Source organism: Mus musculus, chromosome 2, assembly GCF_000001635.26.
Source record: "Mus musculus strain C57BL/6J chromosome 2, GRCm38.p6 C57BL/6J".
Taxonomy (NCBI): Eukaryota; Metazoa; Chordata; class Mammalia; order Rodentia; family Muridae; genus Mus; species Mus musculus.
This window is the reverse complement of record NC_000068.7, coordinates 62,550,167-62,578,121: the sequence shown is the minus strand read 5'-3', so window position 1 is coordinate 62,578,121 and position 27,955 is coordinate 62,550,167. Positions and strand designations below refer to the sequence as shown.

Here is a 27,955-nt window from a genome sequence, read left to right as displayed (position 1 = left end):
TATCCTCTCTCATCGACACCATATCACACCACCCCTCCAGATCTATAACTATGTGACAGCTATTATATGCTCTCAAGATGTCAGGACACATTCTTGCTTGGATCTGAGAAATCTCTTTGATGATAATCTGACAAATTCCTTACATTACTCACATATTTGAAGAGAAATCACATAGCCCCCAGAAAATATGTATCTCTCTGATTACTAGGCTCCTTTTCTAACAAAACTCTGTCCAACTTAATACTGTAGCCATGGTCTTTGTGGAGTGAGATTGTGTCCTTTTGAGAAATACACAGTGATGATGCAGATCAAGGATATGAAGGTTGGCTAAGTTTAAATTTTAATAATACTATGACACTCCCAAGGAGTGTCCCAGTAGGAAAGCAGTAGTGCATTCAATAATGCAATTAATCAATATTACTTTAGAAGCAACTTAAGTAATTAGCAGATTGAATTAATGTATTTATTTCCATCTATGCACTGTTTGAATCCTGGGCAACCTATCTAATTTTTAATCTGGATTCTGTTTTCTAATTAGTAAATGAGTTTGGACACAGGTAAAATGAAATTATATATTAAAGTACTGTGTTTAGAATAGGGAAGAAGTGATCATTATAACTGAAGATCTGAACATCAAGCTTTTAGGAGCTCTTAGGCTCTTAGGTTCATTCTCTATTGAGGATCAAGCAGAGAGACTTTGATGTCCTGGATAAGCATGCTTCCCAAGCAATAGCCCTATAGCTTTTGGACTTTTTAGGAATACATTTGTAATTGAAAGAGTATACAATCCAGGTTTCTAGTATAGCCTCCACTGTAGCCTTATGCTTCTTATAACTAATTCATTAAAGGACATTGCTGTTTTGTTTAATAAATTAACCTTTTATTCTCACCCCTAGGTAAAAAATGTATTATCTTTACTTATGTTCTTAGAATATACTTCTTTTTTTATGCTCTCAAGAATCATAACTAAATGTGTTTTTAGGGAGAACTTCTGTGTTGATCACTTTTCGTTATTTCCATCAATGGACATGAGTAGTTTTAAGGAAAAAAGGTCTATTTTGAATCACAGTTTCAGCCTGTGATATGCTGACTCCATTGTTTCTCAGTCTGTAGTTGGCAAAACATTATGGCGAAAGGGTGGTACGGCAAACTTGCTCACCTGATGGTGCCTGGGAAGCAAACGGAGACAGGAATGGGCCAGGGTTCCTGTATGTCTCCTCCAAGGATACATTCCCAGTGGTCTAGCTTCTTCACTTCAGCTTAAGTTTCTAGAGTGTTCCATACCTCCCCTCAATTCCAGCAGCTATGGGCCAACCCTTCAATATGAGTCTCTAGAGGCCATTCCAGCTCCAAACTACTACAGAGTCATTTTTGAAAAACAACTACTGTTCATTAGTAAATACCTTTAGCAAGATCTGTTCATAGCCTTGAGATGTAGAATTGCTCACTTACTCAATGTTCTCATGTCATCATATTCCAAACTAAGCCTTACGTGTCCCCTATTTGGAAAGAGGTGGGTCATAGCCTATATTATACTGCTATGCCTTTAACTTTTAATGGATCAATGTCATTCTGTCTGTTTCTGTATAATTTCAATATACCCAGATTTGCTTCATGAGAAAAGTTCTCATGCTGACAAATGATGCGATTTTGTTTTAGGATTATACAAGTGCATCACATGTCTTTTCTGTCCCCTTTCACAGGTCCATACAGAAATTTCCAACTAATCAGGGTGCTCACCTGATTAGCACACCTCCAGGCTGAAATACTCAGCAGGAGCTCCAAGATCGGAAAAAAAAATGGATGAATCTTGCATGCTTATAGGAGAGCATGCTCACTGAGTAAACAGACCCTCTCATGGTTAATTTTGTACACACACACACACACACACACACACACGCACACACACACACACAAACACACACATCTTTTCTTAGTGGAAAAGCAAAAACAAAAACCTTGTTAAAAGTATTTTTATTTTGACCCCCAAAAGAGAGAGAAAAAAGGTAAAGCTATTGAATGGTTAAATGTCCACACCTTTTGAACACCTCTCTTGGATATAAGCTAGATCAGAAGCCCGTCTGTAACTCTGTTACAAGAAATATATTCCTAACTTATGAAATTATATGCAAGAGACCATCTTTACTTATTTACCCAGTCACATCCTCCTTAAAACAGTTCAAACAGCTAGAACTATCCCAGATGTTCTAGTTAGATTCAACCAGCTTTCTAAAGAAAATACAAACATAAATAAAATGTTTATTCAACCTTAAAATGTCCCCGTATACTAGTACTTTCAACTTAATGTTGCTTCTTAAGATGTCCCAATTTCTCCATAAAACCTGTCAGACGAGTCTTTGGAGTCCTAAGTGGTACCCATTACCAGTCATGTGACAATGATTAATTGCTAAAGCTAGCAGTATGCATTTTAATTATACCTTAATCACTTATTGCATTTAGTTTCTGTCTAGTAAAGGAGGTCTTGGGAATCACTCACTACAAAGGACTTGCTGATTTTTTTGGGGGTGGGGGGTGGGGGGGTGGGCGTTGGCGAGCTGGGACAGAAGTTCTGAGAAAGTACTATGTGGATGTTCCAAAGAAAGCAACAAATTTGAGAAGACCCTCTAGAGGGCAGTTCACATGGGACCCGGCTGATGGCTTTCTCTCGGATTGACGCCTCACAATCAAGGCACATGGAGATGTCAGTAAGTGCACTGTACACCTGTGATGATGCCTGGTACTGCTTCAATTTGTAAATCGATAGCTCATTAACCGCATGGGGAGTGGGATTCATCCGGGAGCTGCAGTGGGCTTTGAATACTCTTCTCTGCCAATGCATACTAGTGACTCACTCTGCTCACCAGAACTTTCCTAAGGCTAGAATTCAGGGACAGCTGTCTGGAGAATGGCAGGGAGGAAGTTCACAAGCCACTGTGCTGGTTTGTGGTGGAGAAAGTTTCCTGTGGCAGCCAGACCAGTCAACTAAAGCAAACAGCAACACAGAACAGTGATGTTTTCTCGTTATTTTTCATGCACAGTTTGTGAAAGATCAGCATGAAACTTAGCATAGTCAGGCAAAAGATATTACAAACTTCTTGAGAAAGCCAGCAATGGAAAAACTGGAGACACCATATTCTAGCAACAGTATCCATGTGGAAACCAGGAATCTGCCCTAGGAAATTGCTCTGGACCACAGAGAAGGTTTAAAAAAAAATTGTGTCTGTGTGTGTGTGTGTGTGTGTGTGTGTGTTGTGAATTCAGTCATTTTACTGATCTGCCAAGATGACCGATCACTTTGAAATATGTGGACTTAGCCAAAATGAAGTACACATGACTTCTCTTTTCACTTGCCTTTTTAAAATTTATTTTAAGGTCTTTATAATTACTAAATGTTCTCCTTTCTCAGAAGATATTCTGAGAGCAAAGCAAAAATATCACTCTTGTAAAGCCATTTCCATTCTTCCAAAGGTCTGCTGGCAAATTATTCCCGCTGATCTTTCCATCTTTCTAGCCTGTGCAAACACACCTAACCCATACTACATTTCAACAGATGGCGCTTCATTTCTTTAAAGGAAAGCAGCCGTGGGTTTAGACAGTTGAATTTTTAAACTTCTGTATTTACTGAAAGTGCATATGGTGCTATACGGACAAAGAAATTGTGCTGAAAGAAAAACATTTGTGCCTGCAGCACCTCATAGGCTCCCGGGAGAAGAGTGTGCAGTCACACCGTGTACCTCTCACAAAGCCGGATTTGGCTCCACTGTTCTTCCCTTCCCCAAACATTTGATATGTACAATGCACCCTCAAAAAGTTTCTCCATTTGAAATCCTTCCTCTCAGCTGCAAACAAGAGGAGTGTAGAAAAGATTGTTACTAAAGTGACTCGAGTGATTTTTGAGGAGAATATGAAATATAAACCTGAACAACAACAAAAAGGTGAAATAAAACGGCCTCTGTATGACAACTTAAGCAGATGTTGGTGTAAATTTACAAGGATGAGAGAGCTCTAGAGCCTCCCTCCAGCCACTCATAGTTCACTTAAAGGCCAAGAACGCCCCCAAAATCTGTTTCTAATTTTACAGAAATCTTTCGAAATTTGGCACGGTAGTCAAAAGTCCGTGGGAAAGGGAGGAGGGGAGCGGGAAGCAACTCATGTCCTGACTTCAGCTTCCAAGTGGAAGACAGACTTGCTTCTTTTCAACAGTTTTCACAGATGCGGTGACCCACGCTGTGCAGTGAGAATCAGCTAACTTGCAAAAACATCTGGAAAAATGAAGGTTAGTGCGTGCCGTCTCGGGGACGACCGCAGAGTAGAGGCTGCCTGGGCTGAGTATGGTCAGAGTTTTCTATTCTTTAGAGAAGGTGGGGATTTGTGTGTTGAGTATCACTTCCCGGTGTGTGTTAGGATTAGAAAATGGCTCTAAATATACTGTAGAAACATTTGTCTTAGCAGAACTGGAAAGGCTCCAGCAATCACCGCCAGACCAGTGGAACACAATCAAAAGCTCTGTGGGGAAGGAGAAGTAGGATCTAGGGTTAGACAAAATCTTGCCATTTCTCAGGAGGAACTAAGCCCAAACCGAATTTTCTTCTATGTAGACATGGCTGAAAACTGTCTTTGGAGTTACCACCCTGGCTGCGCTTGCTTTAGTGGTGATATGCATTGTCTTACGTCCCTCAAGAGGTAAGAAATTTTCTGATTCACTCCATCTGCCTAGCGTAGCCTGGAAAATGTACCAACGTGTGAACTCAAATGGGTGAACATTTCCTAAGTGCCTATTTTCCAAAGTAAGCCTGTTATTTCTAAGAAGACGTATAAGTTCACAGTTATGTTGTGTGTAAGACCAGAAATACTGGCGATGTAAGGGTAGGAAGAGCTTTACAGTGTTATTTCAGCAACAGAAAAACCTGAGAGCTATTCTGTACCCCTCCCACCACCCCCCCAAAATACACGCAGAAGACAAGCTTTGATAGGCCTCTCAAGACTGTATTTTTAACTAGCATTGTTTTCTATTACTAGATTTGCCTGGTAGCAAGAAAAAAAATAATGAGTAAGAATAGAAACGTTAAAAAAAGAACCTATGGAGGCTTTGAAATCACTAAATAGTGCTTCCAAAAAATTTAAGGAAGATGTTCAGAATAGAAATCTCAGGAATAGCCATATAGGAAAAGTAAAACTCTTGTTCTATATATAGTAGCAATTAGTCATTCAATTAAGAGGCTTGTTACAGTTACGCAAACATTATCAAGGTAAATTGGTTGGGGTGTTTGTTTGTTTGTTTGTTTGTTTTTTATTTTTACAGAAAGGCTTAGGCTGGCAACAATGTCACTTGACTGAGACCTAGAAGATGTTATGCACTGATTTTGAAACTAGTTTTAATTTTAATATTATCCATTGGTAATAAACTATGCCCCTATTATTCCAAACCTTCTTATGAACAGCAATGTATGCTTCTAAAGCAGAGATGTAATGTAACAGTGACAGAGACTGTACTATAGGATCTGGGAAGAACAAATGCTCCGAGTTGATCAGAACCAGGGAACGTCTGTGGTTAAAGTGAACGGACTCTGAACAAGGGTTAGTGGTCCAGCCTGAACCAGCAAACACGTCAGTCCTGAATTCTCTGTTGCTTTTTAAAATTGAAACATGTACAACGTACAAAAGCTTGAAGAGTTCAAAAATGTCCACATCCTTTCACAGAATTGCAATGTGCAGGATAACCTGATGAAGGCAGTCTCCTTGGAGCTGCACTTTTAATTTTTAGCTTGCATCTTCATGTCCTAAAGCACAAGATTTCCCCTGGGCCATCAAGGTGTATCCTCCTATTGTCATTTTATTAAGCTAGACTCTCACCTCAATTCTTAGAGGACACACTGCCTCCAACCAGGAGCTTCTGAGTGCCTGGCCAGGTCTCTGACCCCTTTAATCCAGTCTAGTAGAAATCAGCCTCTGGCTTTTGCATACACTTACCAGAGCTTGAGATGGATATTCTGCTCCCTCAAAAATTAACAGTTTTTGGAAGCAAAAGTACATGAATTTTGTTGAGACAGACTTTTCTGTCCACAAGTGTTGCCCTTTGGACTTTGAAGAATATTCCCAATGAGAAGCATATTTATCCATTGCAAATAGCATATAAGGATAGATATTTGGGTCTATACTTACATTTATAGATATAGACATTTGTGTAATTACATATAATCCCAATCTTTATCTTCTTTCCAAGTTTTTTTATGAATAGCATACTCAAAAATATGTTATAAACTATATATAACATAAAAGTCCTGTGTTTTTTTATAACATAGATTTCTATTTTCAATGGAAAAGATAATTCTCTAAGTAATTTCCTGTTATTGTGAAATAATCAAATTAACCTCAAGATGAATTATTTTGCATTCATTTACTTCTTCTGCAGAAGTAAACAATGCTTAGGCCTGCTGTCTGGACTGTAAAGTCACTGCCTCTTCATTATTACGGACACCTCAGCATGTCACCTGAGCAGCATTGTCTTCTTGTGCCCATACCTTCACCATGTCCAGGCTGGGGACCAGGCCCAACTTTACTCACATTTCTTCCATGGGAAGGAATGAAGTAAAAAGTATGAAAAAGTAAAGACTTCCCATGGGAAGTCAAGGAAAAGTAGCAATGGAACAGAAAGGAGAAGAAAAAGCTAGGTAGGCCCCTATACCACTTCGTCAGAAATGTCACCACTGTACGTTTGTCTCCTGTGCCCTTGGGTTGCTAGTCCAGGAGCTACTTGACAAGGTAACAGAAGTCAAGAAATATCCATCTATTCCATTATTTATAAACTAAATGTACTGGGTTCCCCAAAATACCTCCTATCACTTGCTGTTGCTGAAGTTACAAAGTTCAGTAGTCTCAATTTCCCTCAGACAGGCAAACAAGGAATAATTTGTCATTCTACACACCCTAAAACACATGGCCACAGCCATCATTATGGAGAAATGTCTCTGTCGCTCAAGTATAAGTGAAATGAATAGAGTTGGGGCGTAGGGGTCTTTTCATTCCCAGGTGGAAGTCCACAAAGAATCAGCCTTCACTTTAGAGAAGTTTTGGGGGGGGGGGGGGAGAGAGCAGACACAGACAGTAAGAATGAGTGGAAGTGGAGTAGTGAATGAGAATGCCTGTTTAACTCACTTACATATTAAAAATAAATGTGTTGCAGCTCTTTCTGGAAATCCTAAGGTATTTCATTTTCATTTTAATTTTAATCTAAACTGAAGACAAACATGCCTTTGTGCCCTGCAGGCCATGTGGTCCTTGGCTTCTGCCCCTTCACCTGACTGACTCCCTTTATTTTCCTGCCTCCATTTATTCTCTCTTGAGGATTTTTTTTTCCTTGCACCCTTACACCAGTATGAAGATGGAACCAGGTAAAAAGTCAGCACAATATCCCTTGGCTTCCCTTTGTCTACCCTGATGCCAATCATACAGACTTTCTTGCTTCAAGAGATTTACAAAGATGATGAAAATAAAAACCAGAACTAGAAAGTTTCAGAGGCCTTAGAATTAAAAAAAAAATCTCTATAGCCTTCTTTGAGTCATGATTTACATTTTATGAATATCACCCTTTCTTCCTCCATTTGTTTGTTTGTTTGTTTATTGGTTTTTGTGGTACATTACCCTATGGAGTGATATATAAGCACTCAATACATGTTAGCTATAATTTTACACATTTATTTATTTTATATGTGTGCCTCTGTGTATGTATGTAGGCATGGTTGTAAGGATGTCAGAGGGCAATCTGTAGGGGTTGATTCTTTCCTTCTACCATAGGAGTTCCTGAGACCAAACTCAGGTAGTCAGGCCTACTGGCTGTCACCTTTACTTGCTAAACCATCTCAATTTCCCAACTATGATTTTTTTAATTTCAAAATTTATCACACAAAAGAAATTGTGCCTACAACTCTCTCTCTTTTCTTTTACCTCCTAATATGGGGATCTATATGTGATAAAATATGTTTCTTAGACTTTTCTGTTTGGTATATTAATTTTTTAAACATTTTCTCCTGAATTCTGGTCGTAGTCACCATTACTCTTGAGTGTTACCCTATACTATACTCGGCCTGCTTGGACCTAAAGCAATAAATAGTTTAGAAACGTGTGTGTGTGTGTGTGTGTGTGTGTGAGAGAGAGAGAGAGAGAGAGAGAGAGAGAGAGAGAGACAGAGACAGAGACAGAGACAGAGACAGAGAGACACAGAGACAAAGAGAGGGAGCCTTAAAATAAAAAAAAACACAGAAAGAAAAGGGGAGTTGGGGGCAGAAAGATAAGGGGAGTTGGGGTGTGAAGATGAAGAAGAGAAAGCAAAAAGGACACACCATGTGGAAGATCACAGAGTCTCTGGAAGTGTGACTCTGGTGCTTCCTAAGGAAGTTCAGGCACTGCCACTTTAGCCTTGAGCCATCCCGACTTTCTCTTCTCTGCCTTTGCACTCTCTTCCTCTGTTGGCCATAGCTGTCAATTTGGCTTAATACATTTTCTGGAAATTTGTATTGGATGCCAATTTTAAAGTCAGATTTCACATTAAAAAAATGAAGACTTGGGCTGTTTTACAAAGTACTTGCCACAGCAGCTTCTTATTCCCTAGGTCTGAAAGTAGTCTGTTCTGGCCGCCAGGACAACTTGAACAGAACTTTATTTTCTCACAGTTCTGAGGTTTGGAAGTCTAAGATCAAAGTGCCAACTTGTTTCTTCCTGTAGACTGCCTTTGGCTTACAGGCCACTGTATCCTTGCTAGACCTTTCCCTTATGTAGGTTTGTCTCTGGTATTGCTTTACCGTCTTATAATGACACCAGTCCTCCTGGATTAGAGCTCTGCCATTGTGATGTCATGTAACTTTGATTACATACTTAAAGGACCTATTTCTAAATACAATCACATTGTGATTGCCCTTCAACTTGGAACCTTTCAAAAGTTTTATTACATATGTATGTTTTATTTACGTATTATTTATTCATTCATTTGTTTGGTGTGTGTGTATGGAAGAGGGAGGGAGGGAGGGAGGGAGGGAGGGAGGGAGGGAGGGAGGGAGAGAGAGAGAGAGAGAGAGAGAGAGAGAGAGAGAGAGGTCTTTTTTCCTTCTTCCACTACGTGGGTCCCATGATTGAACTCAGGTCGTCAGACTTGGAGGCAAGCACCTTTACTGCTGAGCCATCTCACTAGCCTTCACATTGGCACTTTTAGGGGACACAGTTCCACTCATAACAGCATAAGAACAATGCTCAATAACACCTTCTTTGAGATGATGTCTGAACAAACAATTTAAGAACAAAAGGATAAAAGCCCATGACAAGCCCTCATTACAGGGAAAATACAGTACAAATCCTTGACTCAGGAATGCTTTTAGAAATCTCATGAAACCAGAAAGAACTATGAATCCAGAAATTGTTTCAATGAATTAGCAAAGAAAATATAACTAAACATAGAAAAAGATATTATATAAAAATGTATTACTATTAATATGTATTACTCAATAATAGCTACTTATGACTTCTATAATGTACTGCAGAAGGGTTTAAATTCATAAATAATTTAAATATAAAAGGGATAAATGTCTTGTAAAAAGAAAATTTTCAATGCTGTGTTTAAACAAAAATATTATAACTATAACTGTTACCGCTCAACAATTATTTTTCGCAAAAATCAGTTTGGTGCAAAGCAACAGTTTTGAAAGATGTGATGTTTTCAAGGTTTGCCCAGTATTAACACAGCTGTGAAGCAAACTCTCTATTTCTGAAGAGTTTAAAGCTTATTTATATGCTCTTACTTTGAAGGAGAAATGGGGAATTCAAAAGGTTAAGGGAAAGAACCAGAAAGGTCATGGGCATAAAAAAATTTTCTGAGTGGAATGTATATAAATCAAAGTTGTAGATCATATTTCTCTAATTGTTACTCTAAAACAGAAAATGAATCTTAACAAACTCCCTTTGAATATTGCCAGGTTCTCACTAATTTTATAAAAATAGTCAAAAGGTTTAGATAATTATATAATCCAAAGAAATTTATCTGCCTCAGATTTCCAAAGAAAATTCTTGTACACCTTCCACAGGGATGTCCAACCACAGGCATACCTTGAGAAAAATACTAATCAGGCTCTAAAGTTCAAGTTGAGGACATGGAAAAGCAAGCCAGGTTTTCTTTTTAAAGCCACAAAATGTCCAACTGGGATTTAAGTATAATAGAAATGAACACAGTAGGTACAACTTATGTAGAGTAGAAATCAAATAAACACAGTAGGTACAAAGTGAAATGGTCTCTTTATAGATCAACCAATTAAATACAAAATCTCCCCCTTTCTCGCTACTCATAATAGTCAAAGAAAAGAGCATATTGCTTATTTTTATATCTTACTGAAATGATTGAAATGATGTAGCAAAGTAGAATAACTCATAATCTCTATTCACCTTTATTCCTATTCACAATTAGAAGAATAGCATTAAGATCTGAATTGATTTTATACACACCGGGATTTTATATTTGGCAGAAAAGCTAATGTGCTGCACATGGCCAAAACCAAAATGAAGCAGACAAGCATCTAGGCAAGTTAGATGAGACAAGTTGGTCCAACCCTTTTAGATATAAAAACTCACCCTCCCAAAAGTTAATAGAAGACTGGAATGGTACTACAATATTTAAAGAAACTGGGTGAGCTGGCATGTTGTCATATGTGTGCAACCCCAGGACTCCAGGATTCTAAACAGAGGGTCCTAGTCATGTGTCTGACGTTCAATAACACAGGTCTGTGCTATAAGCTGTGACCTTGTCTCAAAACACTAAATAAAAGGAGGTTGAGTTAGTACTTTTAATACTCCCCCTTCAAAAAAAAATCTAATAAGTCCAGATGACTTCAACAGAAAGAAAAATTTCCCAACTCATTTTAGATTCTAGAGGCCAGTGTTGTATGACATTAAAATAAGCACAACAAAAGAACTCAAGAAGATAGAAATGCAGTTTAGCATACTTTATGACTATAATCCCTAAAATTCTCAACAAATTATGATAGCAAACCAAATTCAGTGATATTTTAAAAGATTATGCATCAGATCCATGGGATTTCTCCCAAGAATATAAGGTTGTTTTAACATTTTAAAATGAATATAATAAGTTTTCTTAACTGAAAAAGCCACATCATTAGCATAAGTACAGATAAAGGAATTTAGAATATCTTGACCATTTTAACACAAAATGAAATATACTAGAGAGAAGGAATAGTGGAACACACTTACAATCAATGCACTGGAGATACAGAGGCAGAAGAATAGCTGCGAATTTGAGGCTAGCCTAATCTTCTTAGCCAATCCCAGGCCAGCCATATAGGAGACCCACTCTCAAAACCCAGAACAAGAAAACAACAGAATCAACACATGAAGACATGTTTATGATGGGGATTTATTAGATTAGCTTTCATGATATAGTCTTGAGAGTCCAGCAATAGCTCTTAGCATGTGGGAGAAGCTGAGAATTTGATAGCTGTTAAGCCTACATGGCTGGATGTTTGAGCATCCCCAATTGGAGTCCTGTAGAACTGCTAGTTTTCAGACCATGCTGGAAATGGAAAAGGTTGGGTTCAATGACACTAACGATGGTGATGGCAGTAGCAGCAACGTAGTAGAGGCACACACATGCAAGAACAGAAGGTGGGCAGGCAAAAGGGAGTGTTACATTTCCCTCAGACTTCTTTATATATGGACCACCCTTGAAGGTGATGGTGGCTATTATAGGAGAAGGATTTCCCTTCTCAGTTAATCCTTTAAAATATATCATCACAGATATGCTCAGAAGCACACCTTTAGTTCATTCCAGATCCAATCAAATTTGACAACCATGACTAACCCATAGTATATACACGAACAGTGAAAGTTCCAGAAAGAAGATACAAATAAGTGGGGGAACTATCCCAAGTTCAGTGATTAGAAAACAATATTTTAACATGGCAAAGATCTCTAAATGTGTTTATCGGTTAAAATCTATATTTATATTCTACAGAATTTTAACAGAAATTGATAAATTGATCCTAAAACCCATAAAATAGCTGAACATTATTGAAAAATAAACCACAGGGACTTATAATTCATACCTCAGAAATAATTACAAAACACTATGCAATAAAGACATCATGTTACTAGCAGAAAAGGAGGTGTGTGAATGTGCAGAAAAACATAGTATACAAGTAAAGCTTTATGATGGAAGATGGCTCAGTGGGTAGAAACACTTACCCTGACACCTGGCAATCCACACTTGATATGGATCTCAGGTAAGAAACAGGATGCAGAATGTGTATCTGTACACCCAGGATTCCTGCAAGGAGATGGAGAGCTCACTGGCCAGATATTGTGCTGCAGAACAGACAACAAGAGAAGTTCTGCCTCAACAAGGTAGAATTCCTGAGTTGACTCTCAAAAGTTTACTGACCTCTACAAATGAATCCAGATCTCTCTCTCTCTCTCTCTCTCTCTCTCTCTCTCTCTCCACACACACACACACACACACACACACACACACAGAGGTGCACACACAGAGATGCACACACAGAGGTGCACACACAGGCACACATACAAGCAATAATGGTTAATTAATTTTTTAGCTATCTCGACTAATCAGGTGGGACAAATATTAACAGAAACTTCAGTTGGAACAATTGAATGCTCATATGTAAAATAATAACGCCTGCCCTCATCCCCTGCAAATAAAAATTAACTTTAAGTGGACCAAAGACCTAAATAAAAGACCAAATTATTCAAACTCTCAAAACTCAGAGAAAATCCTAGGATTTTTGGACAGAGTGATATTTCTAAACTATACCCATTTATACAAACCTCAAAAGACAAAGCAGATATATTAAAACTTTTCAAAAGTTAACACATTTACGTTGCCAAGAATAACACCACAATACTGAAAAAGGCTGTCACAAAGTGGGAAGACATATTTATGAAGGATGTACCCAACAAACTAGTGATGGGGTCTATAAAGACTTTTAGCAACTCATAACAAGGAGGGAAATAGGTGTTTGAAAGAATGACTGAGGATGTACAGAGAAAATTAGCCAGCGCCTAATAAGCATGTGGATGGTGCTCAACAAAATCCAACATTAATAATTCATCATTAGAAAACTGCAAATCAAATCTACAAAGAAATGCCAACAAGGAAATAGAAGGAAAGTAAATCATCCACTGAGACACAGTGTGCAGAGGAAATGCAGGACAGCAGAGCAGAGGAAACCAGAAAAAGGGAAGGTCAAGGGTCACTGCCAATCATTTCAATGGAGGATTTGTAGAGGGCACACAGTACCCCTTATGGTGCAGAATTGCCATATCTAGATAAGGAGTATGGGGATTTATTATTTCTTTTTATTTATTCTTTCTTTCTGTTTTTTTTTATTTCCTCCTCCTCCCCTTCCTCCTCCTCCTCCTCCTCCTCCTCCATCTCTTCTTCTTCTTCTTCTTCTTCTTCTTCTTCTTCTTCTTCTTCTTCTTCTTCTTCTTCTTCTTCTCCTTCTTCTTCTCCTTCTTCTTCTCCTTCTTCTTCTCCTTCTTCTTCTTCTTCTTCTTCTTCTTCTTCTTCTTCTTCTTCTTCTTCTTCTTCTTCTTCTTCTTCTTCTTCTTCTTCTTCTTCTTCTTCTCTCTCCATCTATCTCTGTGTGTATATGTGTAACCACTCTACCATCAAACTATACCTCTAGCTCCATGTTACATAAAGATGTTAAAGATGTCACAGGCAGGACTGAAGTGCATAGAAGTGGGGTTCAGTTTTGGTAATTGTCCTAGGGTGGGTTCCCCAAAACATGTATTATCCTTAAAGAATGAAATGATTTCTGAATATAGCCCTTCCTCAGTTCATGTGCAGTAGCAATAAAGGAGCTACATCACAAGTTCAAGCAGGAGTTAGAAGAACATGTCCCACTGAAGGAGACTTACACTTCAATAGACAAGGAAGGTTTTGTTTATGAATTCCCACAAAGCTCTTGCATGCCTGCTTAGACTTTATACTGACCATGTCCCATGATCTTAAGAAAGTTTACAGTGGAGAAGCTTGCTGCTTCTTTTGAATAACTTGTTATTTGGTATAGATGCTACCTTCCGAGATGAAGAGCTACTCCCCTCTTTAACTACTCAGTAAGTCCTCTAAACTAGAAAGCTCTTTGCTCACAAGCAGCTCAGATTTCTTTCTTTTCTTATCATCTATGCTTTGAAGCATAACTTTTCTACGTGTTGTGTGTTGTTTGGTTCTTGCTCTAGTTTTTATATTTGTTATTGTTTTACTACAAGTGTGCTTTCATGTTAAACAATAATGGTAATGTACTCAGCCTCTATAATCAGATGGGTTTAAAGTCCAAGTTTGTACTGGTTGGTTTTGTGTGTCAACTTGACACAGGCTGGAGTTATCACAGAGAAGGGAGCTTCAGTTGGGGAAATACCTCCATGAGCTCCAGCTGTAAGGCATTTTCTCAATTAACGATCAAGGGAGAGGGTCCCTTGTGGGTGGTACCAACACTGAGCTGGTAGTCTTGGGTTTTATAAGAAAGCAAGCTGAACCAGCCAGTAAAGAACAACCCTCCATGGCCTCTGCATCAGCTCCTGCTTCCTGACCTGTTTGAGTTCCAGTCCTGACTTCCTTTGGTGATAAACAGCAACGTGTAAGTGCAAGCTGTATAAACCCTTTCCTCCCCAACTTATTTCCTGGTTTGTACAGGAATAGAAACCTTGACTAAGACACAATGCATTAAGCATGTTAGTTGGCCTATCTAGTTCTCAATTCCTAACTTGTAAGGAATGTTCACAACAGTATATACATCTCAGAGGAAGGAAGACTTAATACACTCACATGTGAGAGTGCTTGCAACTTGTCAAAACTTAGTTGTAATATATCCTCCTCCTGACAGAAAATAGCTCCAGACCCTTTTTCAAAGTTTTCTGTCTTGACTCATATTTCATTTTAAATAGCTTTAAGTAATTTTTCACTTAGCTATTTCCTGCACTTATTCCTTTGGACCTACTCCAGAAATGAGCATGACCCATGTGATGCTTAGACTAGAGCCTCCATTAGAACAGGCTCTTCAGAAAGCTGGCTAGAGTATGGGACCAGTGATCTGGGGCCATTTGACCTTCATTGAGTGGCCTTGTGACATCAATCCCAAGTCATTCATAAAAATGAGAACAAAAAGATCTGCTTGTCATTGTGTGCCTATTTAATACAGCCCACGCCTTCTCATGTTTCCTGACAAATGTGAGCATAAAGCTTGGCTGTTTCTGCTCTGATAAACACGCTCAATCTTTTAGGATTAGTCAATTAAATGGCAGACACAGCTTCATAAAGACACAAAGTTTTCAGAAAGAACTAGGGCGACAGCAGCTCATCACTTCCTTCTGAATCATCTCACGATTCATAATTTCTTAGATACATAATGGAGCTAACTTCCAGCTTTGCTTAATACATTGAAAATTCAAATAATTAAAGCACGGCTAATTAGGGCATTTAAGTGCTGTATGAATAACCATGCTAAAGATGGGCCAAATTGAATTGAGGGCTCAGCCGAAGATGAAGTGTTAGATGGGTCAGTGTCAGTTGGTTAGAGTAGACAGATATACTTTGACCGTTACACTCTATTTCTTTTAGGCCCACAGAGTTTGTGACTGCAAGTGCAAAGCCTCCATTCTAAAATTACCCGATCATTATATTCCAGCATCAATCATTGTTTGGGAAATGATTATAAAATCCATTTATTCAGTCATTTGAATAATGAAATGTTTTAATGCAGCAGTGATCAAACTTGTTTAGTATGTTTATTTTCATATAAATTTTATATTGTTTTACACACATGCATGCACGCACACACACACACACACACACACACACACACACACACACACCACAATGACCAGAGTGCTTTCCCTGTGGTCATCCACTTAATCTAGGGCAGGATCATCTACTTGCCATTTCTTCTCTTCTTTGGGGTCTGTAAAGTGGTTTGTGCCTGAAGGAAATCCCACTGTGGACAATGCACAGGATCAGTTTGCAGGAATGCAAATGTTGAAAGAGATCATCCACATTTTCTGAGCGCTATGATCACTACTTAGTCTGGTAGGAACTATTTTCTGTAACATGCAGACTGCTATACAACCTTCCAAGCTCTCAGAAACTTGTAGTTAAGAGGCAGATCTAATGCTGTGCAGAGGGATACATTGAATAACGCAGATGTAGTAAAGCAAGTAAGAATTATCCAGAAGCATGGGAAACATTACCAACTACCAGACCTCACACAGAGGCTCTGTTTCAGTGAGTTTGAATTTGAGAAAAACTAAGAATCTTTTTTTTTTTAATTATACTGGCCTTATTTAAATGTTTGTGTTTTCTTACTTATTTTTAATTTTTATTTATTTATTTGAGACAGGGTTTCACACTGTAACCCAAGCTGGCCTAGAACTTACTTTGTAACATGCGCTACCCACAGAGGCATAAGAATTTCCCTGCCTGGGCCCTCCTGGTGCTAGGACCATAGGCAGAAGTGGCCATTCTGGGCTTTAGAAACGTGTTTTCTTTGTCTGTTGCAGTACTGAAGAGTGAACCCCACACGTTGTCCATATTAGACAAGTGCTCAAACTCTGGGATACATCCATGGCCACTTCCTTTTCACCTTTTATTTTGATAAAGCTTCTCACTAAGTTGTCTAGACTGACTGTGAATGTATTCGTAGAATGTATAGGCCTTGAATTTTCTATCCTCTTACCTCAGAATGGCTAGGATTAAAGAATAGTGCCACCTGGCATAGAAGTCGATCTTCTTTTTTTTTTTTTTTTTCCATTTTTTATTAGGTATTTAACTCATTTACATTTCCAATGCTATACCAAAAGTCCCCCATATCCACCCACCCCCACTCCCCTGCCCACCCACTCCCCCTTTTTGGCCCTGGTATTCCCCTGTACTGGGGCATATAAAGTTTGCAAGTCCAATGGGCCTCTCTTTCCAGTGATGGCCGACTAGGCCATCTTTTGATATATATGCAGCTAGAGTCAAGAGCTCCGGGGTACTGGTTAGCTCATAATGTTGTTCCACCTATAGGGTTGCAGATCCCTTTAGCTCCTTGGCTACTTTCTCTAGCTCCTCCATTGGGAGCCCTATGATCCATCCATTAGCTGACTGTGAGCATCCACTTCTGTGTTTGCTGGGCCCCGGCATAGTCTCACAAGAGACAGCTACATCTGCGTCCTTTCAATAAAATCTTGCTAGTGTATGCAATGGTGTCAGCGTTTGGATGCTGATTATGGGGTGGATCCCTGGCTATGGCAGTCTCTACATGGTCCATCCTTCAATAGCACTCCAGATGACTCCAAGGACCATTTAGGGCAAACATTCAAATAAAGCAACACAAGGGTGAAAGATTATGTATATGTGTATGTGTGTGTGTGTGTGTGTGTGTGTGTGTGTGTGTGTGTGTGTGTGTGTATGTATATTACCATATGGATGGGTATATTTTTGAGAATGGTCAAAAACAAGGTGACATAATATCTATAAACTTGATGTTATTATTATCATTATCTAAAGATATTTCTTGTGTCTCTGCTTTTTGTAGAAGCAGGCACATATTAGTAAGAAAAATCAAACATGGCTCTGGATTCATAGTTGGAGTCTTATGCCTTATGGAACTCACAGCCAGACATGAAAAATACACGTGTTCAATAATGAAGTCCAACTCCAGTGGCCCCTTTGTAGGTCCAAGGATGGATTAGGTGAATGACAAATGACAGTGCATGCATGTCCCGGTGCTACACTCACGACCTTTGTTGTTCTATTTCCACCTCAATGCAATTTGATTCCACTTCCTCGAGTAGGGATGTGATAGCCACTGAGGTAAAGACACTTAGCAAATCCCACATGGAACAGAGCACCCAATTCCATTCTCCTTGTTCCCCCGGGGATGGATGCAACTGGGCCCAGCCTAACAGCAGCACAGCTATGCCTCGCATACTCTTACCTACAAAGGTACTGTGAGGTTAGAAATGACCTTACTGCCCAGTCTGTGCCATGAGCCTTATCCTGTGTCTGCACATGTATATGTTATACATCATGCTTGTGGAGGTAAGTACTGTTCTCACTATGGCAATTAGTAATGTGATTAATGCCATTTAAACACTTTACTGATATTTTTGAGCCACAATAAGACATATGCCAAGTTCTCTAAATAGATTGCTGGCATTTGCAACTAGTGTGTGCCCATATACATAAGTGACTAACTAGGGAATCATATGAAATATTCTATCAAGCACAACCTTTCTGTATCGTGTAATTCCAAGATTTTTTAAAAAGAGAATAGCAAACCCTGGGCATATTCCTGAGAAATCCAATAAACACCAAATGACCAATAATGATATGAAAGGAAAAAATGTATGGGTTTTAAAAATCTTTTGGAAAATTGGCCATAAGCGCAGTATTGGTACTGGTTTTATTTACAATCCTAACTGTGATGTGTTCGTTAAGGAGCAGGCAAAGAGGAACTGATGCATTTTGTTACTCTAAAATACAAGTGCACTTTTGTTCTCTGCACTGCACATTAGCCTCTGCCACATCTGCATGGATAAAACTGAGGTTTAGTACAAGTTCAACAATTACACAAACAAAAAGCTCCAAGGATCAAATTTCTTGGGAAACATTAATCTAAATAATTTTTGGAAGGAGTGGCTAGATGGCTCAGTGGGTAAGATATTTAATAAATATCTTATAAAATTGAGGACCAAAGTCTGGATTCCTAGCACCCAAATGAAGGCTGGACACTGGGGGCAAGCATTTGCAACCTCAGTGTTGTAGATAGAGTAGAGGCAGAAGGATACTGGGGACTTGACAGCCAGAGCAGCAAGCTCGGGTTCTCTGAGAAACCTTCACTCAGTAAATAAGACAGAAGATAAAGGAAAACACCAACATTAACTCCTGGCATCCATGTGTGTGTGTGTTTGTGTACACACATGCAAACAGACATAGACACAGACAGGCCAACAGATACACACACACACACACACACACACACACACACACACACGGCACAGAGGCAGACACATGTGAAAAGGGGGTACATTATTTAAAGAGTACTACTGGGCTGAGGAGACATTTATGCTGCTTCTATGTAATCATGGAGACCTGAGCTCAAATCCTCAAATATCATATTTTTAAAGGTCCAGGTATAGTCCTGTGTGCCTGCAACACCTATTTTGCAGAGGGTAAGACAGGAGTAGTGTTGTAGAGGGTTGCTGGACCTTTCTGGTAGACACCTTAGCTTTAGTCTTAGAGAGAGATGCTATTAAAAGGAGTAAGGAAGAAATCGAGAAGCAGGGTATTCAACTTCTGACTAAGTCATATCCCATTCATACACAGGAAGCACACACACACACACACACACACACACACACACACACACACAGAGAGAGAGAGAGAGAGAGAGAGAGAGAGAGAGAGAGAGAGACAGAGAGAGACAGAGATACAGAGAGACAGAGAGACAGAGAGGCAGAGAGGCAGAGACAGAGACAGAGAAATGGAAGCAAGGTGAGGCTATAAACGCTTAATGACTCATCAATAAAGTACCTTCTTCCACAAGGGTCCACATCCTAAATATTTTGTAATCTCCCCAACAGTGCCAGACGCTGTTGACCAAGTATTCAAATACTTGAGCCTTGTAGGAAACATTGTTGTTTTTGTTTTCTTTTAAACCAAAATAGCAATAAAAACCCATGGTCACATCAAATGCATGGATCATATGCACACCTATGGGAATACGGAATACACTAAAATAGCCTAGGCTGTTATTGTTCATTTAGCAACTTAGTTGTGATTGTGGGGCATGCATGAACGTTCCTTCAACGTGAATGAAGCATGAGCCTCATATTTTCAAGTGTAACCTAGTATGCCTGTCTGGGATCATCAGTGCCTTCTAGTCAGATCCTTTATTTTTATGTGAACAAGCTAGGGCTTAGGAGATTTACCAACGTATTATAGGAAACTAGTGGAAGAATACATGCCCATCCACTTATACTTACATGCCTCTGTGCACCCTTCCTTTCATATACATATCTATTCGATGAGTGCTTATAAATGTCTGTACAGGCTAGACACCAAAGATATGATGGCCAATGAAATAAGTTGGGGGTCTTCATATTTGTGACAATGATTTGGGTTGCATAGGAGTTATAGAGCCATTAATAAAAGTCACTCAAATACACTTATAATTAATTTCAAAGACAATTTCTCTAAAATAAAATAGCTAATGCTTTGTTATTGTGACAATGCAACCTGGCTTGAAGTCGAGGGTCATGGAGGGCTTTTCAGAAGTAAAAGAATAAAATTAACATTGAAACCTAAGTGGAAATCATAAGGCAAAGAAGAAGGGTAGAAAGTGGTACAGAAGTCCTCCAAAGAGACAGGGGTGTTGGGGTGGTTTAAAGGAGAAAAGTTCCCCATAGTTGCCTGCATTTGAACATATGTTCCCCAGTAGGTGGCGCTGTTTGAGGCAGTTTAGATTGTGCAGCCTTGCTGGAGGAAGTTTGTCACTGAGGGGGTGGGCTTTGAGAGTAAAGCTTCATGTACCTTCTAGTTTGCACTCTCTTCTTCATACTTTTATTTAAAAGTGTGAGATCTCAGCTACCTGGTCCTGTTGCCATCCTGTAACTTGTTGACATCCCTTCCTGCTACAATGGGCTCTTATCCCTTTGGAAAATCGTAAAACCAAGCAGTCTTCCTTAAATTGTCCTGTTCAGGCCAGTTTATCACAGCAACAGAAAAGTAACTAATGCTGATGTTTATGGGCTAGAACTAAAGTCCAGCTTGTTTAGGGTCAAGAAAGTAATCAGGGAGGAGCAGGAAAGACTGGTGAGAGAGGCTGCCCTAGACCTGCCAGAACCTGTAGTCCTTGTTTAGAATTTTATCTTTATAATGAGAGTCATGGCAAGCTATGCAAGACTGTTAGTAGAAGGATAATATTATGGTTCTCATCTTTAACAGTTTTATTTTCACCTGGGTGAATGCCAGACTCATAAATGCTATTTTGAGGTATTGGGCTTTCCTGTAACTTTGAGGTTCTAAGTGGTGGCCTGGAGAAGAAGGAGGTGGGAGGTAGGGAGGACAGAAGCAGGTCCATGAAGGGACATTGGGAGGGCATCACCTTATTATCCATCTGGCTTAACCTGGCTGCCTTAGGCCTCTCTAATGAGCTTCTGAGGAAGAAATAAAGCCATGCTTAAAAAAAAAAATGACAGCTTAGAAGGGTTCACATGTAGAAGAAATTTACATGTGTTTTGTAAGGTTAACCTTTCCATGAATTTACATAGAATTTTATGATACTTAATATGGTAGTTCTTGTTCCATTTCTTTTTGTAAAAGTGTGTATCGCAATGGACTAAGAAAGTTGTCTAAATTATCTACGGCCCTTCTTAAAAATTCAGAGGGTAAGAATTCTTGGTGATCTCATTCAACTGAGTGGGATTCTAAAATCCTTGAAAAGTGAATAGAAAGCCTAGCCAAGCTTTGCAAGAGAGGAAATGTGGCCAAGTACAGAGAAGGGTTTGGGAAGTTCTGAGCTGCGTCTGAGCCTGGCTGTTAGAGTCACTTACGTAAGGTCCGACGTCGTCGGAATTTTGCTTCCTGTCCTAAAAGTCCTTGATGGGTTTATTTTACTTCTGAAAGATAGTGTTCTAACAGTTCTACAATCTTCACCTTTCTCTACATAATCCTCCAATCCATTCTCCCCCTACCCCCATTTGCCCGTGACTGTCAGCAAACCAGCATCTATTCAGGCATTAAACAGGCACTTTGCAAAGGCAGGGAGGCTACCATTACCTGAGGGTGAACAGATGAAGAACAAGTTTAGAATTTAGTTGGGCGATTAACCTTGTTGCTAATTATATGTTTCTTCCTCCCCCTGAGTTTACAAACCTGAAGGAAACACAAAGAGAGCTCTTACCTTGAAGGATATTTTAAATGGAACATTCTCATATAAAACATATTTTCCCAACTGGATTTCAGGTAAATGGATCATTTCTTCTGTGAGTTTGTAAAATGTATATTCTTGTCTTGTCAGTGCTAAGGTTCTTTTATAATAGCTGGAGCTATTGTTCATCAGTTGAAATGAACAAAGAGATGGATTGTTAGGACTGTTCATGGAAACTTCTTATACCACCGTTCATTCTGGGCTTGCACAATTGTTAGGAAGCTCCCTTGAATCTTAGCAGGAAAGCAGAAGTTAGCAGTGCTGTGTGGGAATATTATCAGTGAATGACATTGCTCTTGGGAGTAAGTAAGAAGCAGGGCCTCACTTAGAGGAAATCAAGAGAATTTGACCCAGTTGGAGCATCCATCATTATTCTTAACACTCGAAGGACAAGACAGTTCCCTCTTAGCTAGAGAAAGGACTAAAGGAACTGAAGGGGTTTGCAGCCCCATAGGAGGTACAACAATATGAACCAACCAGTACCTCTAGAGCTCCCAGGAACTAAACCACCAACCAAAGAGTACACATGGCTGCCACATATGTAGCAGAGGATGGCCTTGTAAGACATCAATGGGAGGAGAGGCCCTTGGTCCCGTGAAGGCTCGATGCCCCAGTGTAGGGGAATGCCAGGACAGGGAAGAGAGAGTGGGTAAGTTGGTGAGCAGGGGGAAAGGGGGAGGGGATGGGGGGGGGTTGGAGGGGAAATGAGGAAAATGGATAACATTTAAAATGTAAATTTAAAAAAAATCTAAGAAAAAGAAAAAGAAAAAAAAAGACAGTTCCCTCCTGTCAAAAATACCTTTAAGGGTTACAGAAATGATATTCATAGTTCTTGTAATTAGAGCATGATCAAAGAAATGGTGAGGTTAAGTGGATGACATTATACTTGTATATATAAAGGGTCATTTACCAAGATAGAGTATTGCCATTTTTCTTTTTTAAAAAGAACATTTATGTGAAGTATTTGTTGTGCTAAATTAAAACAAAGGCCAAATGCATTTATATTTATTATTGTAAAAGAAACTCGCCATTTTAAACTAGCTTGTCCCCTTTGTAGTTCAGATAAAATACAGTGTTATCATGAGCACCTGAATCAGTTAGAACAGGGCTGCTCTGGCAAACGTGTCATCTTTATGAGCTACAGAAGGAGCACATTATCTTCCCTGCCATCATCAGCTTCTGTGTGCTGGACAGGGAGGAAGACAAGGTGTATCTGTGGAGCAGAGGGGGTCTTTTGTTGTAAATATCATCTTTAAGAGCAATCACTTTCTGTTTTGCTTTCTTTTGTGTTTAAAGAACAAGAATATCTTCATCAATCTGAGGATGATAACATAGTATTTTATAATATTGAAACAAGAGAATCATATATCATTTTGAGTAATAGCACCATGGTATGTATCACCATTGTCCGACTCCCTCAGAAACCTTTGCAAGCACGCTACTGACCTAAGACCACAGTCAATCTCTTAGTGGGTGATCTGGAGACAACCCATCTTCCCACCTCCATCCCCCCCTGCCTTCTTCTAGACACACTAAGCCTCTGCCCTCTTCTTCTGCTCTACCCCATAATATCTTTTTCCCTTCTGTGTAAATATATGGCATCAGATATAAATTAGGAACTTAGGGTCAAGTGAACTGAGATTCAGCTCCTGTCATTAGTATGAAACATTATAACCTAGTAATGTCATAACCCTCACTTGTTGTACCTGTTTCTTCTCCTACAAAGTGAGACCAATAATACTTTTTAGGTTAACATGAAAATTAAATCCAATAACATCGTAAAGCGCTTAGGACATTTCTTAACTTAGAATAAATGTTCAAAGAAGGGTAGCTGTGATGTCTCATGCATGCTGGTCTCTCTTCCTGGGTTTCCAAGCCTGCTACATCCCTACCCTCGAAGGCCTACTAATCTTTCAAACTGAGCTTAAAGGATAGCCCTGTAGTCTCTGTAACCACTTATAGAACATAAGTTCAATTCCATCACCCCTCCCTTCATGAGTTTGCAGTGTTATACTGAATCACTTCTATAACTGTTTAATTTGCCCTGTCAGCCATCTGCAAGATTTAATATTATAGGCTTTTAAAATTGTGTCTTATTTTTATTACATCCTCCCATAGTGTCTAGGAATTTCCCTCCTATGCACTTGGTATGGCATCTACTTTTTGAAATCATACTGAAAATGCATGTGAGTCTGTCAATGGTATGGTATCGCTTTATAATGAAAAAGTTATGATGGAGTATGGTTCCTATGTTCTAACCAACTTCTTCATATTTCAGAAAAGTGTGAATGCTACAGATTATGGTTTGTCACCTGATCGGCAATTTGTGTATCTAGAAAGTGATTATTCAAAGGTATCAACTATTTAATTTTGATAAATATACATATATATATAATTATGTCTCCCATTAATATACAGATTACTATATTAAAATTTAAGTTGTGTAAGAAATTTTAAATGAAACTAGGAGAGGAGGCTCCTACCAGAAAGAGTCTACATCTATTTCTAAATATGTAAAAAGGAAATCAATAAACCCATAAAGCACAGCTGGAACACACACAATAATCTAACATACTTTTTAAAATTCTGAATATCCGATTATTCTCAAGTAGCAGAAAACACATTTTTTCCCCTAAGGTAAGGGAATTTTATTTTGGAATACTGATATACATCAGAAGCAGATGAATTATGTTGTTTTTTGAGAACTCTTTGACACCGTAACAAATTGGCAAATTCTTGCTCAGGTTAACCCCCCCCCCCAAAAAAAAAACTATACTGATATTCCAAACAGAAGAATCATTGTGTAGCACATTAAGTCACATAATCAAACAGGTGTGCACATTCAATATACCAAAGAAGAGGGCTCAGATTGCATATTTGAAAGTCCAACCCTTTCATGTGACTGACACTTAGGAATAAACAGTAAATAACTGACAATTATTTCGTTTCTCCCTCCGTTTGTGACAAATGCACAAAGAGACTTATTTACTTTCAAATTAAAAATTCTAGTAGCTCTTCTGAGATCACGAAACTTTTGACTCCAGTTTTCAGACCTTGCCTGAGATGGAGTTTCCTAGTAAGACCTTCTTCCTTTTCAGATGGGAAAGCCATTCTGACCACTACCATCCTGGGGCCGGGGCTTATTCTCCAGTAAACCAGGTCCTTATGACTTAAATCCTCAGAAATATGCATTTCAGCCTAGTGGGAAATATCAAGGGATTGAAAGCCCTTTAAGAAACAAAATCCAAAACAATGCTTGCTTTATTCACTGAACCCAGCGCATACTCAAGGAGATAAAAAGTGGCTTTGTTCAGGAGGATTATTAAAATTAAAGGCTACTATTTATTTTCCAAGTTCTAAGACTGATTTTATATTATATATATGCATATCCAAAGAAAGGAAGGCATTTTGTACATTTTGTAACAGGCTGTCAGGTGAAATTCACACTGACCAATTTCAGAGAGTAGTATCCTTTGCAGAGACTTCTGCAGACCCTAGAGGCTATGAGCATCACAGGGGCGCTCCTCAATCCAGAGAAACATTCTGAGGACAAAATGCATCAAGATGAGCCTTTTGTACTATGAAATGATTTGGGGGTATGTTTTTCAATGGAGTGAAGTTTAGATAACACTGAGGTGCCCTCTGGGACCTGGACAAACAGCACACAGGTATACAATACACATACCCAAAACCCTACTTTCCACTGAAATGCATCTGTCGTAGAGCCCAGTGACGATCGATCATTGCACATTATTATTTGAATGAGCTTTTAAAGCTTTGTCCTCTGTCTTTGCCCCTCTTCCTAACAGCTCTGGCGATATTCATACACAGCGACATACTACATCTACGACCTTCAGAATGGGTAAAACACCACGACATTCATGTGGCTTATTTCTAAGACTTCTGGCTCTGATACGGGTTTAAGGCTATGTGATCTTGTTACTGATAGTATGTAATTTGAAATATAGGTCAATCCACAGAAGAGCACGAACTTCCTATGACATATTCACCTGTTTATTCAACTACTATCATGCATTTTATACACAAAAGATCTTTAAACTTTCAAATTTCAAAAAGAAAAATATAGATGTGCTACTTATGGAAATAAACACATGTAATAAAAAGGTTTTTTTTAATGCATGGGAATGTCACGATTTTAAGGAAGGAACCCACCACGTTAAAAATATGCAGGAGAAAGGACTTACAGCAACAGCCATTGTCTTGATTCATAGGCCACTGAGTGGTTTAAAACTGATAGTTTTTAAAAATGATAAAATGCTTTCTTTAACGCTCAAAGTGTTAAGTAACTCTTAGTTAAAGAAGGAATAATTGCCATTTATATATTATTTTAATGTGAATTTCAACTACATGAAATAGTTAGCAGATAAGAGGAAAGCATGACTGTATAGGAAGATTGAAGGAGGAGTATACAATGGCTTCCAGGCAGAAAACACAAAGTGTTAAAAACAATCCACAGGTGTTTCACTTCATCTGATTAGAGGAGAGCTGCCTCCTAGGGAGGATGGATAGCCCTGAAAAGGAGTAAGGAACTGAAAACGGGGCAGCAATGTCTATGCAACCATTTAAAAGAGTTTAGTCCTACTTTTGAGGACAAAAGGAAATCCCTGAAAGATTTTACAGGAAATGACAAGATCAGATTTGTACTTTAGAAAACTCACGCTGGCTAATTGAGGAAATGGATTAGTGTGGTTCCTCATCTTAATATGATACCCTGTTTTCTGTTATATAAAAAGTAAGAAAAATTACATGGCTTGCAGAGGTATGTAAAGCCGCTTCTAGTCTACTGCCCCTTTTGTCAAGCAAAGAACTTCTTTTTTTCATCTCCTTATTTTAAATGTTCAGGGAAGAAACAAGACCTGCTTTTTTTTTTGAAAACATAGTCTCAGTTGATCTAATGGATTTGGAGTCTCTTTTATGTTTCAATACCACCATTAGGCAAGAAGTATTCACAGAGCTCCATAGCCTGAAAAGCATATACAGAGAAATACAAATAAGCTTCAGGAACCGAACCTACTCCTAAGAACCCTGCAGTCTGCTAAGGTTGGAAGTGGAGCCCTGCAGAACAGTTTGCTTTGGGCTTTAATCGTGTCCTTTTTAAAATTTTTTTTTAACCATTTAAAATTCTTGATGTTGAAATCCACCAAATTGAAAAGTACACAAATAAAGATGTTCCCAGATCAAATAATGGTCATTAATTTCTTTGCAGTGGCTTAGATAAGATTTATGCCCTGCAACCATATTACCCATTTAGCTTTTCTGTAGTAAATCTAATCAAACTACTGTTTTTGTTTGTTTGTTTATTTATGTGTAAACTTTATGTGTATGTCTCTTGTTTTTTTCACAACTATTTAATTTCCAGATATTTTCCTCCAGGTAAAACAATATCATTTTAGTTGGAGATGACAAATTGGCTGAAAGTCAAGTTTGATTAAATACCACTACTCCTGCTTGTCTGTCTCTGAAGATTACTAAAATCTCTAATCAAAAAGCTATTAGCAACTGATACCTACCACACAGGAGCAATTATGTTTCTCCAGTCTAGTGACACTGGAGTTTACCAGTCACACCCAAAGGCAGGCCCTAGACCCAAAGGCAGGCCCTAGACCCAAAGGCAGGCCCTAGACCAAAAGGCAGGCCCTAGACCAAAAGGCAGGCCCTACACCCAAGAATTCCATCCGATGTTTTTGCTGACTTTTTGTATTTTATTTGTTAATTTTTATCTTCATTTTTGTGTTTTTTGAGAGAGAGAGACAGACAGAGAGACAGAGAGAAAGAGATAGAAAGTTGAGTGTAGAGAAGTTGAAAGAATCTTGGGAAAAAGGTATGATCAAAATATATTGTATGAAAAAAAATAGTCAAAAAAGAAAAAGAAAGTCTAGCACAAAGTAAAGAAGATAGTTCTGGTTTAAACAAGAAAATTTGTAGATGACAGCTTTTATAATACATCC

At 38.7% G+C, this 27,955-nt stretch overlaps 1 protein-coding gene across 5 annotated transcripts in view; it reads left to right on the top strand.

Annotated features, from left to right (window-relative positions):
* The first annotated feature begins 2,612 nt into the window (after window positions 1-2,612).
* Fap (fibroblast activation protein) overlaps window positions 2,613-27,955 on the top strand; it is a 74,574-nt gene continuing 49,231 nt past the window's right edge. The window contains exons 1-7 of one of the 5 annotated variants that reach the window (XM_006498746.4): window positions 2,613-2,705; window positions 4,204-4,276; window positions 4,599-4,683; window positions 21,923-22,021; window positions 23,283-23,377; window positions 24,265-24,339; window positions 25,796-25,848. In XM_006498746.4, coding sequence (XP_006498809.1) covers window positions 4,271-4,276; window positions 4,599-4,683; window positions 21,923-22,021; window positions 23,283-23,377; window positions 24,265-24,339; window positions 25,796-25,848 — 413 coding nt within the window. In that variant the 5' untranslated portion in view covers window positions 2,613-2,705; window positions 4,204-4,270. Of the gene's footprint in view, window positions 2,706-4,099; window positions 4,277-4,317; window positions 4,362-4,598; window positions 4,684-21,922; window positions 22,022-23,282; window positions 23,378-24,264; window positions 24,340-25,795; window positions 25,849-27,955 lie in introns of those variants that run through there. The other 4 variants (NM_007986.3, XM_017315507.1, XM_011239289.1 and 1 more) reach the window with 4 other exon arrangements.